Source organism: Stegastes partitus, unplaced genomic scaffold (genome assembly GCF_000690725.1).
Source record: "Stegastes partitus isolate 25-593 unplaced genomic scaffold, Stegastes_partitus-1.0.2 Scaffold157, whole genome shotgun sequence".
NCBI classification, from domain to species: Eukaryota; Metazoa; Chordata; class Actinopteri; family Pomacentridae; genus Stegastes; species Stegastes partitus.
In genome coordinates, this window is record NW_007577888.1 from 647,698 (window position 1) to 662,285 (window position 14,588).

At 39.9% G+C, this 14,588-nt stretch overlaps 2 protein-coding genes across 2 annotated transcripts; both read left to right on the plus strand.

Moving 5' to 3' along the window:
* Positions 1-141: 141 nt before the first annotated feature.
* On the plus strand, positions 142-6,353 carry cluap1 (clusterin associated protein 1). Its single transcript, XM_008279400.1, has 14 exons — positions 142-213; positions 755-822; positions 919-1,030; positions 1,540-1,624; positions 1,730-1,909; positions 2,912-3,007; positions 3,153-3,236; positions 3,354-3,487; positions 3,746-3,887; positions 4,350-4,422; positions 4,511-4,621; positions 4,848-4,897; positions 5,935-6,007; positions 6,067-6,353. The coding sequence occupies exons 2-14, from the start codon at positions 801-803 to the stop codon at positions 6,189-6,191; spliced, it is 1,287 nt and encodes a 428-aa protein (XP_008277622.1). The 5' UTR covers positions 142-213; positions 755-800; the 3' UTR covers positions 6,192-6,353.
* Positions 6,354-6,944: 591 nt separating this feature from the next.
* Positions 6,945-10,012, plus strand: ccdc124 (coiled-coil domain containing 124). The gene is made up of 5 exons (XM_008279401.1): positions 6,945-7,029; positions 7,545-7,722; positions 8,937-9,135; positions 9,261-9,366; positions 9,448-10,012. The coding sequence occupies exons 2-5, from the start codon at positions 7,564-7,566 to the stop codon at positions 9,650-9,652; spliced, it is 669 nt and encodes a 222-aa protein (XP_008277623.1). The 5' UTR covers positions 6,945-7,029; positions 7,545-7,563; the 3' UTR covers positions 9,653-10,012.
* The last annotated feature ends 4,576 nt before the right edge of the window (positions 10,013-14,588 follow it).

Sequence of the window (14,588 nt, forward strand, 5' to 3'; positions counted from 1 at the left end):
ATGTGGGTTTTATTTGTGTAAGCACTTTTAGAGCAAAGAAAATACTCAGCTATTCCTTCTATGTGTTCACATAAAGCTAATGTTGATTCCAATCGCGTTTGTCCCAGCTGATATTTTTGTCCGCTTTGAGCTTCCGTAGAACAAGCTCGGTTTCCATAGAGACCGTCTGTGGTAGAGCCCAGTGGACCCCTAGCTTGGACACAACAACAACAGGTAACTAAACCACTCCTTTGAAAACTGTTTGCTTCGTTTGATAACTGCTAGTCAGGTAGTTTCAAAGTATAACGTGTCTTTACTGGCTAACCCGCCGTTAGCCACCGGCGACTCAAGCGCATTAGCTTTCTGCTAACTTCCAGCTAGCGACAGGCTAGCTAAGCTAGCTAATCAGACTCATGCTGCTTAAATCAAGGTTGTATTTACACTCTCTGCTGCTACTTGAACATTATGTTACGTTTGTCAACACTGAAATCCAACTAAGCGAGAGAACCACTGATTAGTTTGTGATCTCACAGTGAGCATTTGTAGCTTTCGTTATTCGAAAATAGCGATGATAGGTTTGTTTTTAAGTCAGTGATGGTGATGTTTGTAGTGGTTCATGTGTATTTTAATCAAATCAGTAGTATTCCAATGACCCAGTAGTTTGTCAGACATCTTCACAGTCCAGTCAGTGACACCTTCTATACTCATCTTCAATCCACTCTTCATATATAGTTTTGTCAATAGCTCGAACACATTTTCTCTTTTTCACTTCCAGAGGAGGAACCACAGCACGTTTTGCTGCACAGGGCTTGGAGTTCAGGATGTCCTTCAGAGACTTAAGAAGTAAGTGATGCTTGTTATTTGCTCAGTGTTGTGTGTAATGAACATTACAGTGCATAGACGAGCAGAGTGCAACTGAAACTGTGTCTTATTTGGCAGATTTCACAGAGATGATGAGGGCCTTGGGCTATCCTCGCTTGATCTCTATGGAGAACTTCAGAACACCAAACTTCACTCTAGTGGCAGAGATCTTAATATGGCTTGTAAAGAGGTATGTTTGAGCTTTAAAAAAATCCAAGTCTTCAAGCTTAAAAACCCTCCCACTAACTAAAAGTCTCTTATGGTTTATTTTGTTGGAATTTTTTACATCATTTATCTTTGAGTTTCTCTTCAGCTTCTCTCTTAAGTCCCTTGTGTGATGTCGTCCTTTTAACCAGCTTTTAACTACCTATCCATTCTGTACATTCTCTTTTTTTACGGTGTTTATTTACCTGTGTTTGCCCTGTCCTGCCTGATATTTTATCTGTTTTTTATGTTCTACCTGACAAAGCACTTTGTGAATTGTTGTTCTTAAAGGTGCTATATAAATAGACTTACTATATTATACTATATCACTAATCTATCCATGAACTCAGTCCCCTTGCTTTGGTGTCAATTGATGTCAATGTTTTTACTTAGATCTGTCCAGACTATGTATAGACATCTCATGTGGAGGTCAGGATACTGTGATGTAATTTGCTCTTTGTCATTCTCTCCCCGTCCTTCTCTTTCTCCATATAGATATGAGCCTCACACTGATATTCCCACTGATGTGGACACAGAGTCAGACAGAATATTCTTCGTCAAGGCTGTGGCTCAGTTTATGGTGACATGCTGTGATATGTTTATTACAGATTGTGCATTTTATTCTTGGCCATAGAACACGTGCTGCTAATCGGTTGGTCTTAACCAGTGTCTCACCTGATTGCAGGCGACAAAGGCTCACATCAAAGTGAACACCAAGCGTCTCTACCAGGCTGATGGCTACGCAGTGAAAGAGATGCTGAAGATCACCTCAGTGCTGTACAGTGCAATGAAAACCAAGCAGATGGCTCTGGGAGATAGAGCTGAGGAGGACAACAACAAGTTTAAGTTTGACCTCGGCTCACGGGTGAGTTGCTATTTTTACACTGTGCCTAATGTTACGTCTTTGTTACTGTATCCTCATTCATTTCTAAACTCAACTACTAACCAGTCAGATGTACAGTTTCACCAAGAACAATATATTGAGGGATTTCTTAAAGAGAAACTTGTAGTTTGGCGATCCCAGTGAATTAAAGTGTAGAAAAATGAAACAGAAGCTAGATTTTGTTTTTGCACTACAACAACTTTTAGAGTTGTTCGTTAGAGCCTTTGTGACCAAGGTTTATGCCTGCAGCAAAAAACACAACTTCATTAAGATGTCATAAACGAGAGAGCAGCCACTTTATATCCTGTTTAATCATAAGAATATGAATCACAACAGTAATTTGGAGACTGAAAATGTGAATTCATTCACATATGTTGGATCACAGCTTTACAATTATTACCGCACTGGGTTTTATAAAGACCAGGAACAGACTGAAGAAATATTGGCCATCAGTGAGAAATGAATTTAAAATAAAAATAAAGATATTTGTGAAATCTTTGCTTAATATATGAAATGCTTTCTGAGATATTTTTTTAAAGATAAATGCTGGTTGACCCACTTTCAGCACAACGAGCTTTGAGGCTATGATTTGGCAAGATCTCAGAAACTAATGGTGATAAAATTTTGAAGTTTTTCATGTTAATTCACATCCTGCCATTGATTCAGAATCTGCAATATCATACGTCAAATAGCATCTGCTATTATGTCATATAAACATAAGACTGTGAATTAACTTTTCAAACAATCATTCAGAGAAATATTAAGTATACTTTTTTTTTTTTTTTTAAAATTAGCCTCAAGTTGCTCCTCAGACTGATAAAATGAAGCAAGTACCATGTATTATGCAGGTTTACTGCTGATGCGCCGTACATTCAGGTTGGTTAGGGTTAGGCCATTTCTCTTTGTCTACATTTGTCTTCTATGAAAATCCGACAGGAAGGAGAAAACTGTTGCTGATTATATTTCACTTTGTCTTCAATGCAGATTTCCGATCTTAAAGCAGCTCGGCAGCTGGCATCCGAGGTCACATCTAAAGGAGCATCTCTATATGATTTACTGGGAAAAGAGGTGGACCTAAGGGTGAGGGAAAACACAGATATGACGTTATGATTTCACTCTGTTTTTCTGCAGTGGATCTCAGATGAGAGCACAATTATGATGCAGTCTGTTTGACAAGACATCGGTGACAGAGGATTACATTCCTGTCTTTCTTCACGTCACTCAGGAAATGAGAACTGCAGCCATTGCCAGACCTCTGGAGATCAATGAGACTGAAAAGGCCCTGAGGGCTTCCATCAAGGAGGTTTTGGTCTGTATTAATTCTGGCAGGCTCCATTTTATTCCCCATTTTCCCCTCTTAAAATTAAAAAAGGAATTAATTTTACCCATAAAGCACCTAATCTGTCACTGTGCTTTTTGTATTTAGGAAAGTGTGGAAAAGACCAAAGACATGCTGAGTAATGTTGTGTCTGATGAGACCAGTTTGGACGCCAAAATAGAAAAGAAGAAGCAGGAGCTGGAGAGGAATCGGAAGAGGCTCCAGACCCTGCAGAGTGTCAGGTCAGTTTGTACCTGACAGACAGCAGAAAGCAAAAATGACAGGAATTATTACTTGTTGCTGTAAGAAAATTAAAAACAAAGCGTCAAGTAAATAGAAGAGTGTTATATTTAGATTTTCATTATTTCCACTGTTGGGCAAAAATTGTGTTTTTAAGACGAAGCTATTTTATTAAGCTTTTAAAGTTTTTGTTCCTTGCCTTTAAACACAACTTTTACTGACTATAATGATGTCTGTGCTGATTTTTCTTAATCTCTTAGGCCAGCATTCATGGACGAATATGAGAAGATCGAGGAAGATCTGCAGAAACAATATGACACGTACGTGGAGAAGTTCAGGAACCTCAGCTTCCTGGAGTCTCAGCTGGACGAATATCATCGACTGGAACAGGAGAGGTTTGAGGTGTGTGTGGAGGATATGCGAACGTTTATTTTTCCTTTAAAACTCCTGTTACCTAATTAGCATCCAAAGACTTGTATTGACCTGCAAATATGTGTTTTAGAATAATTTTTCCTGTGAATAGAGGAAAAAAAAACACTTCTTCTCTCTCAGTCTTATTTTTCAGCCTAAGAAGACAGTAATTTATCCTTCTCATGGTTTAAAATTGTTTAAACGGCATTTATACTTCTACATTAAAGCATTTCTAGACGTTCAAAACAAGTAAACATACCTAAAAGGAGCTGCACTCACAATAAGTGTCCCTCTCCTGGTACCGTTCTATATAAAATATCATTCACTATTCAAGACTAGATGTTACGCTGAATGCAGTGGGACAACCATTCCTGTGGATGAAAGAGTGTAGAAACTGGTTTTAAGACTTCAGTACTTGGATATTGCATTTAACTTGTTTTGTCTCCCCGACAGGAAGCTGAAAACACTCTGAGGATAATGCAACACAAACTAAGAGAGGAGGAGAGGGAGCTGATGAAGAGTTCCTGTAAGACAAACAGCGTTTTTTAAAAATCACATAATCTCGACCCTGTTTGGGTTTCAGGCGCTTGTTTCATAAAACATATCTTCTGCAGTAAAAGAAGAGGACTCTGACATGGACGTTCCAGAGGACGAAGGTTCAGACAGCGACATGGAAGAGTGTCGGCCCTCTAAACCACGACCCACACGAAACGGCATCATGGCAGGTACGTACCAGGAGATAGCCACATCCTTCTTTGTGATAAACTATTAACACGAGCGAAGACTAATGTTAAGTAAAGACAACATGTTGTCAATATTGTTTTCTATGATCTTGATTGATTTTAATCTGGTTCTCAAAAATAAAATGCTTAAACCTTGAAAATGTCCAGTCAGACTCATTCATGTAAATACAGCTTCTTTTGTATTTGATTTTTTTTTTTTTTTACGTAGGCAGAGGAGCCCGTTTCATTGGGAACATGCAGGGCGGTGACAGTGATGAGGTTAGTTGTGTCTTATATATCAATGCAAGATTCTGTCCTCGCTTCATTTCTTGCTCTTTCCATTTTGTGTGTTACAACTGTAAAGATTCGATCTTTTCTGTTTGTTGTGCTTCCACTGGCCCTAAACGGTGCTGACGGCGAACACTTGCCGTTTAACTTTTGTCACTTTCAGCCAGCTGTCCTGTTCCCCATCCTCTGATCAGTATCTCACCCATTTTGGTTTCCGACTTGTTGTTTAAGGCCCGTTTAGCTGTTTCCAGAAGGTCAATTCTTCATGCCAAAAAACAGCGGAAAGGAAAGGTTTGTGCAGGACCAGGAGCTAGTTCACCCCTTTTTTTCCTCCTTGTGTGTTTAAAGGAAAAATCCACAATCCTGACACAATAAAGATTGATGATGCATCAGCTGCATGGTGTGGTTCAAAATGACTGTCAGGAGTGTTAATACAGTAGTTACACAGAGAACACGTGTATGAATACTTGCATCATACTAATAGTGCCGTACATATACAGAGTAGACTTCACTACAAATATGTAAAGCACCGCTGAGAAAGTAAAAAAAGAAGAGAAAGAAAGTAATGCTCCATTGATGCATCTGCTTTGGAAGTTGTTATTCACGTGTCTTCCGTATGGCATTTTGACTGTTATGTTCTTGAACATAAAACGCATTGAATTTGGAGTTTAGTGTGGATTTTTCCTTTATATTAGACAAAAGCTACACGTCTGGATGGACCAGCTGCAGTACAGGGACTCCCTTTTAAACCAGTTGTGGACTCTGTGCATGTTTTCACTAGAACAAAAGATTCAGTAATTAGACCCTCCTGTCTCTCATCGAAGTAGCGGAGAGAAAGTAGCCGTTTCTGTGTTTAGTTTGAATGAAAACACGCCCATTCCTGTCGTGATTCTACGTTGTGTGTTGAATAATTGTCCAGGAAAGTAACCTAAGACATATTTAATCGTTTACTTAGACTCCAGAAACCGACTGCTACCGTCTGGTGATTGTTGTGGTTGTTATGTGTCCCTGCTTGCCTGCTGTTTCAGACTGAAGACAGCGAAATCGATGTGGACGAGGATGATGAGGAAGATGAGGAAGACGAGGAGGAGGAGGAGGAGGGTTTCAGACTGAAGACAGCGAAATCGATGTGGACGAGGATGATGAGGAAGATGAGGAAGACGAGGAGGAGGAGAGCAAGGATTTGGAGGATGACAGTTTGGAGGGCCCGGTGTCCAGGGGTCCTCGTCCCCCTCGGGGAGGCATGAGACCTCCTTTGTTGGAGGAAAGCGACAACGATTTCTGAATTTCTCTCCAGCTGTTTCTGTATTTAATACATGTCATCACTTCTCATAAAAATGATTCTCTATCATGTTGTTTTTGTATCATAAACCATCAGCATAGGTCCTATTCTTGAATATTTGTGTGAACTGTTTATCATAATAAAATATTGAAACTGTAGTTTTAATATCTGGTCTTCGTCCCTTGACTCAAGTATGACATGTTGTTCTTAGAGTCAGCCAGTCATACGTTGAGGTGGAATTTAATACTTTATATGTCACTACATTTTAGGATAAAACATTGTACTGGGTAAGTACTTCTTAGTGCTGAGATTACTGGTTTAGATTTTCTTTGACAGCACAGAAATTGGTAGTTTTGAACCATTTATGTGCTCAATATGTGACCAAAAATGACTTCTCACAGTTTTGTAGCAATCAGTACCAAACAGAAATTATCTGCAATGACTGCCTTCCCAATCAGGTTCAAATGTACTGACAAATAGAGATATAGTTGAAATGCATGATACGTTTTCTAGGTTATTTTCTGCAGCAATAGTCCCATGTCACTTCAAGTCAGTAAGTGGTGTTAGTATTACTTGATGACAAATAAAATCACACTTGTTGACATTTAGATATAAATTTAAATTTTATCAATAAGAGGTTTACATCCAAGGACTACATCGTAAGAGAAAACTACAGTGTTTCACCCTTAATGTGCTGCAGTATGAAATGAAGATGATTTATGGTAAATACAGAAGTGACGTCATCAAAGTGCGACCTGGTTACGGAGAGGAGGTGGCAGATGCCTCTTCGAAACAGCAGTGGACTGTCGTCTACCAGGGGCCTGGTTTTTCTCTCATACTGGTAGGAAAACGTATTTATACCCAAGCATTTATGTGACATGATAATTATCTTCTTAGCCCAGTTGTGGTAGAGTTGCACAGGAAGTGGCTGTTTTTGTTGACAGGCAATCCAGTCTGGTTTATCAGGCTAACAGCAGCTAGCTAGTGCTAGCTAGCTACACTGACAAGCGAAACGGCAAGAGTTTTTATAATTTTAGAGGTTTGCTGGCTCGCCTGTTTGGTAACCAACGTGTTTGCTGCCCGACGATTTCAAACTGATGCTAAACTACTTATGGTAGCCTTTTTACAAGAGTAACTGGCGTTACTGTATGTGCTCTTTACACGAAAACATTTCAGTGAGTTAGCTGCACATCTAGCTTTAGGTAAATGCTACCTATTAAACCTGCAAATGACCACTTTCACTAATACGACGTTTCAGATAGAATGGCTGTATCTGTGTTGTGTATCTGTCTGTAAAAATCTCTTGTTATTAAAACTCTTCTGATTGTTCTTCTGATCTTTCCTTGTCTCTTCCAGCTAAAAAGCAGCTGTTGGGATGCCAAAGAAGTTCCAGGGTGAGAACTCCAAGGCGGCCACAGCCAGAGCCCGCAAGGCTGAGGCCAAGGCAGTGGCAGACGCCCGCAAGAAGCAGGAGGAAGAGGATGCCCTCTGGCAGGAAACTGACAAACATGTACTCAAAAAAGAGCAGAGAAAGGTGAGCTGTTTCTCCAGACACGTGGTGTGTTGACATGTGTGGTCACAGCGAAGTTGATGCAGACTAACTGATATTTGTACAAATGATAAAGACCCCTTAATCAAGTTTTAAACCTTGGTAACGTGACGATATTGTGTTTTCCTAGAGGACAGAAAAAGCAGTTAACACCATGACTAAGCCTTTCTGCCTTGATCGTCCAGTTTACTGATAACAGTGGTGACAGATTCAGACAGTCATGGTTTCATACATAATAAACCTGATCCTGTCAGCTGGTCGGGTGGGGCTTTTCATGACATTTCTGTTCTCCAGAGTTAATCTCCAGTTTGAACCTGTACAGATGCATTGCTCCAGTGTTACTCCTTGACATTAGGTAGCATAGTCTGAGTTGAAAATGAGCTGCTGGCGATAATGGTGGGAACTGTTTTGGATCTTTATCGATCTAGTCATTGTAAAGTGAGCAAGAGTGTAGAGTCATATTCAAGCCATTTTAAAGCAAGGGATTGTTTTCCTGGTGAAAAAAAAAAACAATAATTGGAATATATAATTCTGAGGAAAATTGATGAGCTTTTAGGGGTTCAATCGGTTCAAGGAGAGGAACTTTGAAGACTAAATGTTTAAGCTGGACAATGAAACAAACCACTGCAACATCAAGAATACAAGCTTCAGTTTTTGATGTTGATAGAAACTGTGCTTCTGGCCTCTTATTTGTTGCACCCTCATTTCCTGGGGGGGGCAGTGGTTTAGCAAACTGGGCAGAATGGAGAAAATAACATTGACAATGGTATGTTATGACAAATGCATAACATAACCAGTTATTGAACACTTATAATACTTGCAGGTAATAAATATAGTTTAACACGATCCTGTGTATTTACCGTCATGTTTACTTGAACTTGTTTACTTACTGAACTTACTGTAGCTGCCACAATCGTAGATACTCCCCTGTTTGAGTTTGAGCGTGACCTCACGTCATATCATTTGCAGACAGAAATACTTCAGTGAACAGTCTCCACGGGCCTCACAGGGGATAGATTTTATCACGCCTTTGTTATCCTCAGTATTTGGCACACGAGGCTACATGTGTGATGTGAGGGAAACATTAGTGAAACTATCTGAATAGTGAAGAAATTTCTTGTGTGTGACCAAAATAACTTATTGTTCAAACACTGAAGAGGAGCAACTCTTATTTATGAAACGATTTTCTGCCGTCGCAGGATGACAAGGAGAAACGGAGGATGGAACTCCTCGAGAGGAAAAAGGAAAACCAGCGACTTCTGGATGAGGAGAATTCCAGGCTGAAAGGCAGAGCCCAGAGGGAAGCTGCAGCTGGTGGAAAAGTGACGCGTGCCCAGATCGAGGAGACGCTTCTGAATGAGCAGCAGCAGCAGCAGCAGCAGGGGCTCAACCCGAAAGGTAAAGTTCAGGTTGAAGATGTGTTGGTTAGAATAAATAGTAAAATACTTCATAGATTCACTGATTGTTTTTTTAAACCTGTGTCACCAACTTTGTCATGTTTCATATTTAATTGCTTCCCACAGAAAAGAGCCACCTGGAGACTCCGCTGGAGGAGAACGTGAACAGAGTTATCCCTGAGGAAGGAACCGTGGAAGCCAGAACAATAGAAGATGCTATTGCTGTGCTCAGGTACCGATTGTGTGTGACATCCTGCTGTTCTTTCACGATTACGGCAAATGTTATCGCTGATCCTGTCTTCCTGTCTTCCAGCACGGGACCCGAGGACCTGGACCGCCACCCAGAGCGGAGGATGAAAGCGGCATTTGTTGCCTATGAAGAGGTGAACATGCCTCGTCTAAAAATGGAGAACCCCAACATGAGGCTGTCTCAGCTGAAGCAGCAGCTGAAGAAGGAGTGGGCTAAGGCGCCAGAGAACCCCCTGAACCAGCGCTTTGCCACCTACAACTCAAAGTGAACGCACTCTTTCGCCCGTAACTCCACTTGAAACTGTCTGCCTATGCACATTGGAGACTTCCATTGGAAAATTTAATAGTTTCATTGAAAAGACGAGTCTTGCTGACGAGAGCTTCACCACCACCTGCCCAGAAACAATCTCTCCAGTGCCAGAGGACTCATTCACTAGCGAGGAGAAGCTCGTTTCCACCTATCAGAGTAACAGCTGATCATCACGTTTGTGCACATGGCCTCTAATTAGGCATCTCAGCTTCTAATACATTTACTTACATCTTTTTTTTTTTTTTTTTAGCACTTCGGGCTAGGTGGGAAGCCAGATGTTTAGAGAGTAACTTATTAAAGTTCACTGCTCGATCATCAACATCTCTTGTTGCTTTTAAATGTGTGCTCCATGATGTTAGGAGGTGTGCAAATCGAACCACATACTGAAGACAAACTGCTGCTGCTGTTGTGCTGAGCTGATTCAGAAAAGAAGATGGTGTTCAAACTTAACCTTTAAATCAAGCGGTAAGCAGCTTTTTGTCCAGAGTACACAACCACCAGAGAACTCACGGTACATTTAAAACATCTCTTGCTGAAAGAGGCTTCAGGGTTTTTCTGGCCTTTTGGTTGCTACACAGGAGCCACTTGTATGCTTGAATAGCAGAACAGATGGCTTTGATGCGGCTGTTGTCAGTGGATTAAGAGTGTTTCCTGAATATAAACAAACAGGAAGTGAGAACATATCTTCACCGTGTGTTTTAGATGCGTAATAGCAGTTCTCATAACTTTGTATTTATTCTAAAAAAGTGCCCAGATAGTGAAGAGATCAACTGTCAAAGTGCCCGCTGACTCCTAAATGTCAGATATTTGTGCTGTAACTCCTCAGTGTGGAGGAGCTGTCGCCTCATTACCTGCAGTGCTAACGGCAAATGATGAACCTTTAACGTTGCCACTTGTCTTCACTGGCTGTTCACATGTTCTACTACTTAGCTGATGCTTCTACTTCTAAACTCACCTGGTGTAGGTACTTTTACCAAGAACAGAATTCTCCATCTAATCGCCTGTATTTTTAATGGAATAGAAAAACAATGCAAATAGACGTAAAACCTCTTCACGTTTTTACCACTTCAACAATGTTTTCAGGACATTGTTTAGAAGACCTCTCCAGACGTCAGACTGGAGCTGAGTTTGGCCTCCCTTATCTATGCTGCCAGACCCTTTTGGCTTCTGACCAGCCATGACTATGAAGTCCTATTCTTCTTCACAGTAGAGAAAGTCCATGGTGGCTTTCTGGCACTGGTTATGATCCAGATGTTCAGAGCTGTGCTACCGCTGTGTTGAAGTCATGGGCTCATCAGCGCAGTGTTGCTTTTAATCCTGAATCACAAACCTTTTTTTTTTCCTTTTACATAGATTTATGAAAAATTACTTATTAATTAGTTAAAGATCCAAAGTGACTCAAAAATGTGTTTCTGTGTAAAAACAGGACCAAACACTCCCATGTGACTGAGGAATGAATAACAAGAGTCCAGAAATACCTAAAAAAAAAATTCTAAATTACACTAAAAATGGCCAAAATGACTGGAAATGTGTTTAATGATGACTCACAATTAGACTAAATGACAGTTTTGGTGTGAAAACATGTAAAAACTGGAACCTTGTCTGGTCCAACTTCACCACATCAGGTTCTGCTGATGTCATGATGAAATGTGACCAAAGACTGGAAAAGTGGAAAGTAACTTCTCAGGGAAATAATTTCTGATTATTCGTGCACAATTTCTAGAAAACATTTTGTAGGGTTTTGGTTAAATGCAGCCATGGTTGTACTAGTTGTTGCTTTCGAATGAGTTTGGTGATCATTTATACAACCTGCTGCTGCTGCTGGACACAAAGGTTTTCTCCAGCGCAGCAACATTCATATAACTGAGCTGCTGAGGCAGCAGGCTGCAGGCTTTGTATGTTTGCCTGATGCCACAGTGAGCACACATAAACGGGGCAGAAGTTGCCTAAATATCAGTCCAGCTAAACAAGATAACAGTTGAAGTACAAAACCAGCAGTGTTCTGTGGGACATGAGGTTCAACAACATGGACTCTTCTGCAGCTCTGGAAGTGAAAGGAGAAGTGTAAAGCAAGTGTTGTTATTCACACAAAATGGGCAGCAATGAAGAAAACTACCATGTTTCTGGAAATAATCTGTATGTTAGAGTCGTGTGTTCTTCACATTGAACGGCATTAAGCTTCGTTCATGCTTCTAGATACCAACACAAACGCTACAGAAGTATTTGTTTGAGGAAAACGCTCCTGATACGTGAATCTGGATGTTCTCTCATATCTGTCTTTTGTCAACAGTGCTGCTTTAGAATGTCTCTCTTCATACTGCAAACATTGCTCGTACGCTTACATTTGTTAGATCTTCTAGGACGCGGCTGATGAGGCCTTGCACTCGCTGGCTTGATTCATTCAGAACCGCGTTTAAAAATGGACACTTTTGTCCTGCAGGCTCTTGTGGCGGAGGAGATAAGAGACCGCGAAGGCCTTTGAACCGCGGAGCTTCAATGACTAGTTCAGTTGACCTTTTATTTTCCACTTTGCATTGAAAGCTACCAATTCCTTTTCTTTTCCCTAGCAACCTACCAGTCCACTCCCAATTTATGGGGACGTCTTTGAGGTTCTGCGTGTGATGTTCCGCCCAAACACGCCGGCCTGATGTTACAGATTTTTATCTTCTCTGCGTCCTAACCTGTTGCTGCGCCCTCCCACTCCCTGTGCATTTGCATGGCAACCCTTTACCGGGCCGGCTGCTGCTGCTGCTGCCCTCTTCTTTCTTCATGTTGAATTCTAATCATTACTTTCAAAGGAGAGCGTCTCTAAAGCTCCTTTATCGAGGGTTCGTACTGGGAGGAGGCAGGCTGCTGCTCTACACCCACTCACATCGCTCTTCTTAACACTTGTGTTCTGCTAATCGGGAGCTCTCTCTGTAACCTGCTTCATCAAGTCTGGACAAAATAACACATGGAAGAAGAAGGTAAGGATCACCTGTAGTAGGAGGGATATGTTATTGCTATTTACTAAAAAAAAAAGAAAAAACAGAAAGTTAGATGAACTGCAGTTGAAGAAGCTGAAGTCCAAACTAAGACAAGCACACTTTGTACTAATGAGACTTGAACTCCTGAGAACGATTCGTAAATCATACTTAGATCATAAAGTGTGTAAAGATGAACTAGAACAGTTTTAGTCGTATTTTTAAGTACTTCCTATTCATACAGAGGTTCGATTACTTAGATGTTGTTCTTTTAATTTGCAGAATGACTTCTATCATTTGCTTATATGTGAAATTTAAGTCACTCAAAATACATATAGTTTGTTTGTTTTTTTTTTTAAAATAAACCTTGCACCTCCTTATACTTAGAGGTTATTCCAAATGCTTTACAAAAAAAAAAACCTAAACTAAAATAAAACATAACTTTAAGTAATAAATTATTAAAACAAAAGAGCTGAGAAAATAAAAGCATGCAACAGATCAAGTATACAATAAAATAGAAAATAAAGTTCAGGGTGAATTTTAATTTGATTTGGATAATTAAAAAATATCAAGCAAGTAAATACAAGAACAGAATTCAAAACCATCCATCTGTTACTACATTATTTTCCATCTTTTACTCCCAAGATTAGATGTAGGAGTAACATGGCACAACACAATTCTAAAGGGGATCCATTGTAGCAGAGAACAGTTTAAAAACGTGAAACATTTCATACCACATTCATTGATTATGTGACACCACTCTCTCAGCCTTTTTGGTTTCCAGCAGGGTAAACAGACATTAGTGGGGGGTCACATCTGCTTTTGACAGAATGTTTCATATTCACAAGCAGCTGAAAACACAACCTGAGATCAAGCAAATGATGGCTTTTAGAACAGCGACCGTTTGAATAATTACTCCGTAACTCCGTAAACAAGTCTTTTAATTCAAAAACCTATTAGATTTCATGTAAGAGTTTCCTTTTTAGTAAACCTTTTATCCCCTCACAGCATTTCACACCAAAGAAATGATCATGATTGAGTTTGATTAATATTATTGTTGATAATAATAAGAAAAAGAAAAGTATTCCTGAGGCTAAAGACCTAAAATCAGACCTGAGGATGCAACACAAGACTTTATTTTTAAAGCAAAATAGCGTTACTTTCATTATTTGTTGTGTTGCCTGTGGATATATTAAAATCATTCTGAAAGTTCTTTAAAGTTTGTTGGTGGACGGAGCATCTATTGAAGTCGTGTGCTTTGGTACAGATTTCATGGATTTACACTCATCGTGATATTTCCATTTTCCTGCTACAATTTTTATTATTTGATACTTTTATATTTATTATACAGTTGCAGCTTCAGGTTATTAAAAAATAAAAGAAATAATGGTGTACAATTAGCGAGAAAAAAAACAAATGCCTCATTGATTCTGAGGGAGAAAAAACACAAGCTACCGAACAGTAATTCATGAAACTGAGTCCGCTCACAGGCTGCGGCATTAAAATGATGCATCAATACGTGTAATCCCATCATATGCAGTACTTTAAAAATAATGAATAATTATTGATATGCTATGCCCGTACTTTTCTACTTTTGCCAGTAAAATTTCAGTTGCATGACTTTCACTTGAAGCAAAGTATTTCTACAGAGTGGTATTATTACCGTCATTTATGTGAGTACTTTTTCCACCACTGTTTAAGAAAATCTGGGCAGACTTAGAATTGCATGGTTTGCTTGGGTCACTTATGGATCTCTGTGCAGCCTTCTGTTAATTTCTGGGCTGTGTTGGTGCCATAAAAGAAGAAACTGAAGGCTGCAGTGTTGAATCCTGCCTTCAGTTATAATTCAGGATCTGTGTTGCACTTTTTGATAACATGTAAAGAAAGAAAAAAGATGTGCGTGTGATCTCATTGCAGCTCTGCAGTGATGCC

Coding starts and splice junctions, on each gene's coding strand:
- cluap1 (XM_008279400.1), top strand. CDS start 801: ATGTCCTTCAGAGACTTAAGAA. Junction 1,031..1,539: donor TTAATATGGCTTGTAAAGAG/GTATGTTTGAGC, acceptor TTCTCCATATAG/ATATGAGCCTCACACTGATA. Junction 6,008..6,066: donor CGAGGAGGAGGAGGAGGAGG/GTTTCAGACTGA, acceptor AAGATGAGGAAG/ACGAGGAGGAGGAGAGCAAG.
- ccdc124 (XM_008279401.1), top strand. CDS start 7,564: ATGCCAAAGAAGTTCCAGGGTGAGAACTCCAAGGCGGCCACAGCCAGA. Junction 7,723..8,936: donor TCAAAAAAGAGCAGAGAAAG/GTGAGCTGTTTC, acceptor CTGCCGTCGCAG/GATGACAAGGAGAAACGGAG. Junction 9,136..9,260: donor GCAGGGGCTCAACCCGAAAG/GTAAAGTTCAGG, acceptor TGCTTCCCACAG/AAAAGAGCCACCTGGAGACT.